A 4,375-nucleotide genomic window follows, 5' to 3' on the forward strand; every position below is an offset into this window, starting at 1 on the left:
TGTGAAAATGACTCTACTACCCAAAGCAATCTACAGATTCAATGCAATCCCTATCAAACTACCACTGGCATTTTTTACAGAACTACAACAAAAAATTTCACAATTTGTATGGAAACACAAAAGACCCCGATTAGCCAAAGCAATCTTGAGAAAGAAAAACGGAGCTGGAGGAAGCAGGCTCCCTGACTTCAGACTATACTACAAAGCTACACTAATCAAGACAGTATGGTATTGGCACAAAAACAGAATTATAAATCAATGGAACAGGATAGAAAGCCCAGAGATAATCCCACATATGGTCACCTTATCTTTGATAAAGGAGGCAAGAATATACAATGGAGAAAAGACAGCCTTTTCAATAAGTGGTGCTGGGAAAACTGGACAGCTACATGTAAAAGGATGAAATTAGAACCCCTCCTAACACCACACACAAAAACAAATGGATTCAAGACCTAAATGTAAGGCCAGACACTATCAAACTCTTAGAGGAAAACATAGGCAGAACACTCTATGACATAGACCACAGCAAGATCATTTTGGACCCACCTCCTAGAGAAATGGAAATAAAAACAAAAATAAACAACTCGGACCTAATGAAACTTAAAAGTTCTTGCACAGCAAAGGAAATCATAAACAAGACAAAAACACAACCCTCAGAATGGGAGAAAATATTTGCAAATGAAGCAACTGACAAACAGCCACTAAGGAGAAGAGTATGGAGGTTCCTTAAAAAACTACAAATAGAACTACCATACGACCCAGCAATCCCACTACTGGGCATATACCCTGAGAAAACCATAATTCAAAAAGAGTCATGTACCACAATGTTCATTGCAGCACTATTTACAATAGCCAGGACATGGAAGCAACCTAAGTGTCCACCAACAGATGAATGGATAAAGAAGATGTGGCACATATATACAGTGGAATATTACTCTGCCATAAAAAGGAACTAAATCGAGTTATTTGTAGTGAGGTGGATAGACCTAGAGTCAGTCATACAGAGTGAAGTAAGTCAGAAAGAGAAAAACAAATACCATATGCTAACACATATATATGGAATCTAAAAAAAAAATGGTTCTGAAGAACCCAGGGGCAGGACAGAAATGAAGACACAGATATAGAGTATGGACTTGAGGACATGGGGAGGGGGAAGGGTAAGCTGGGATGAAGTGAGAGAGTGGCATGGACATATATACACTACCAAACGTAAAATAGATAGCTAGTGGGAAGCAGCCACATAGCATAGGGAGATCAGCTTAGTGCTTTGTGACCACCTAGAGGGGTGGGATAGGGAGGGTGGGAGGCAGATGCAAGAGGGAGGGGACATGGGAGTATATGTATACGTGTAGCTGATTCACTTTGTTATACAGCAGAAACTAACACACCATTGTAAAGCAATTATACTCCAATAAAGATGTTAAAAGAACAAACACATGCCATGTCCACAGTTATTCTTCACCCCATGATCCTAGAATGACCCACATCTTGAAGCAAGCCCTAAAGATCCCATTATCCCATCCCATTCTGATTTTGGGGTGGCCCAGAAACCATAAGAAATGTTGTAGAGGGAAGTCACATGGTGAACGCTAAGCCCTTTGTGACTCCCTAATTCATAAATGGAAGTTGAGGAAGGAAAGAAAGAATAGAAATGGGAACACAAATCTTCAGGATCATTTTGGGTCTTCAGAGCCCAACATCCCAACTGACAAGTATACCCAGATCATGTTTGCTGAGTGCTCAAGTGAAGAGCATGGAGGCTCCAGAGCCGTATTTCTAAGGCAGGAGAGCCCTTACCAAAAGTGTGACCCTATAAGAGCCAAAACAATGAAGCAAGGATATTCTATGTCTCTTGGTGGCCAAGGAGACATTTGGAATGTCTGTCTGAACTGACACACCCCACGGCTTTGCCCACCTCAGGTTAGCAGCTGTGAATGGATCTTCTGGAGCTGAGGGAAAAGAGGAGCAGGTCTGGCATTTGACAATGGCCAGGTAAGGATGTTTCTCTTCCGCCTTAACACTTACCTCCCATCCTCTGGGAACAGAGCTGGGTGTGCCACCCCTGCCCGGCTCACTCTAAGCTTCAGGCTCAGCTGACCCATGGGGCATCTGGGGCTGGGCTGAAATAGCCAACTCACCACAGGTCCTTGAGACCAATCAACAGGTGCCACCAGAAGATGCCCGAGGTGAACAAAAAGGAATGCTCCATAGCCCTGCTCACCCACCTCATCACTCCCCCAACCCAACAACTGGGAACTCACGTCTGTGGTTCTCGTTTCTGTGGTTGGGTGGGGACCGGGTCTCCTGGTCTTGGGCCTCATCCCCCTCCTCGCTGGCCAGGTGAGTGTGAGCGTAGTGGTAGCTGAGTCCCGGCCGGTTTTTATAGCGCTTGCCGCAGACTAGAGAGGAAAAGAGGAAAGGAAGGGAAAACGCAAATGTTAGCAACCTCTGCAGCCACTGCCATCATTCTCCCAGGCAGTGACTCCCATCCATCCACCCCAGAGCTGGGTTTCCCCGAAAAGGTGTCTCCCACTCCCAACACCCCCCCGCCACCCTCACCCCAGCACCAACACCGCTGCAACAACATAGACCCAGGTAAAGAAAAACCATAGAAGACGGAAGTTGAACTGTGTAAGAGTGCCATCATTTCCTAGCTGTGAGACCCTGGGAAAGTCACTTGCACTCTATGTGCCTCAGTTTCTTCAGAGGGCAAATAAGCATAACAGTAGTATTAGCTCTTCGGTTGTTATGATGAGTTAATCTCTAGGCAAAGCACTTAGAACAGTGGTAAGGGTGATAAGTATTATAACTTTGGTAAGGGTGACACTTATTATAACTTTGAAGTTAAAAGGCATTGGGAGTCTATTTAGTCCAACACCCCATGGCACAGATGATGAAGTGAGTGAGGCCCAGCAAGCTTAAGTGATTTGCCTGGGAACACACAGCTAGTTGTGGCAGAGCCACTGGAACCCAGGTCTCCTGGATTCTTGTGCAGTACTCCTTCCACCACCCTGTGGTTGACTCTGTATGAAGTACAAAAGCTTATATGGATCATATTTTTGATCTATCACCCAGTGATTCTGTGCCAGAAAAACACATTCCACTTCCACCATTAAAACTATGAATCTGAGGCATCCTTGGTAGATGTCGCAACCAAGAGCTTGTGCCCTTGATGGCCCGGGAAGCCTCTGATACCCCGAATCTCTAAAAATGTGTCCTGGCAGGCACTAGCTCTCAGGTGGACAGTAGGAGACAAGGGCAACAAGCAACACAAATATGATTTCTTGGACCCAAGAAGAAGAAAGGGGCAGCTCCCTTGGTTGGCTGCTCAGTACCTAAATGGCTAAGACTAGACCACTGCCACCACCCCACCCCCGTCACAAAGCCCAATATCTCAGCCCGTGGAGGGATGGCATTGCTGGTAGCAGAAGCCACAAGGGTCTTCCAGTAAAAATCCCATGCCAACCCTCTCATCTTGTCCCCACCTCTCCCCAGCAGAGCAAACCCCACCGGATCTGCTGGAGTAGCTGAGGTTGCCAGCTTTAAGAGACTCTCCCTTCACATGACTGGGTTATAGCGGTGAGTGTAAACACTTCACAAGGTGGAAAGAGTACAGGCTTCACCATCAGACATGGGTTCAAATCCCACTTCCAGGTGCCAGAGTTGACCAGCTGCATGACCTCCACAGTATACAGAAGAGCTGTTACCCACCCCTCTTACCCTCTACCCTTATTATTTCTGGTGGGGTTTCCTTTCTTACTAGATTCTCTTAGGTTTTTCAGGTATTATAACCATTGGCAAAAATGGATAATGTCATCTCTTCTTTCTCATATATATGTATAAACTATTGTATCTTCTTAGCTTAATTCATTTGTAAGAATCACCAAGACAATATTTTAAAAGAGCAAAAGCAAGCTTTTCCAATTGTAGTGAAATTGGATTTAGTGGTTCACTGTTTAGAATGATATATGTAGCTAGTTTTTAGTCTTTATCAAGTTTAAGTAGTTCTTCTTATTTCTGAGTTAGTTTTATTACAGGAGAATTTTACCACTAATATATGACTCCCTTTTAGTTTGCTGACATGGTGAATTATGTTGATTTCCTAATGCTTCCTACTACTGAGCCATTCTTGCATTCCTAGAATGTACCCCATTTGGTCAGGGTGTATTATCTATTTGATATACTGCTGCATTCTACTTTCTAATTTTGCATTTTGCATCTATACTCAGACTTGAGATAGATAAATAATTGGGGGCCTTTTACCATGATTTTCAATTGCATAGTTATGCTGACTTCCAAAAATGAATTAAGGAGTTCTGTGTGAAATTGGACAAGACACATAATCTCTTTGTGCCTTTTTTTTTTTAAAATAAAT

At 43.8% G+C, this 4,375-nt stretch overlaps 1 protein-coding gene across 8 annotated transcripts in view; it reads right to left on the reverse strand.

Moving 5' to 3' along the window:
- The window catches only part of DPF3 (double PHD fingers 3), a 262,495-nt gene that overhangs the window by 76,118 nt on the left and 182,002 nt on the right, over positions 1-4,375 (reverse strand). For 7 of the 8 annotated variants that reach the window (XR_003682050.2, XM_028496114.1, XM_028496116.2 and 4 more), the window contains exon 7: positions 2,262-2,399. Coding sequence is in view for 7 of the 8 variants with exons in the window: in XM_028496114.1 (XP_028351915.1) it covers positions 2,262-2,399 (138 nt within the window). In the remaining variant the exon portion in view is untranslated. Of the gene's footprint in view, positions 1-1,915; positions 1,950-2,261; positions 2,400-4,375 lie in introns of all 8 variants that reach the window. The other variant, XM_055088573.1, reaches the window with a different exon arrangement.

This window comes from Physeter macrocephalus, chromosome 11, assembly GCF_002837175.3.
Source record: "Physeter macrocephalus isolate SW-GA chromosome 11, ASM283717v5, whole genome shotgun sequence".
Lineage (NCBI taxonomy): Eukaryota > Metazoa > Chordata > Mammalia > Artiodactyla > Physeteridae > Physeter > Physeter macrocephalus.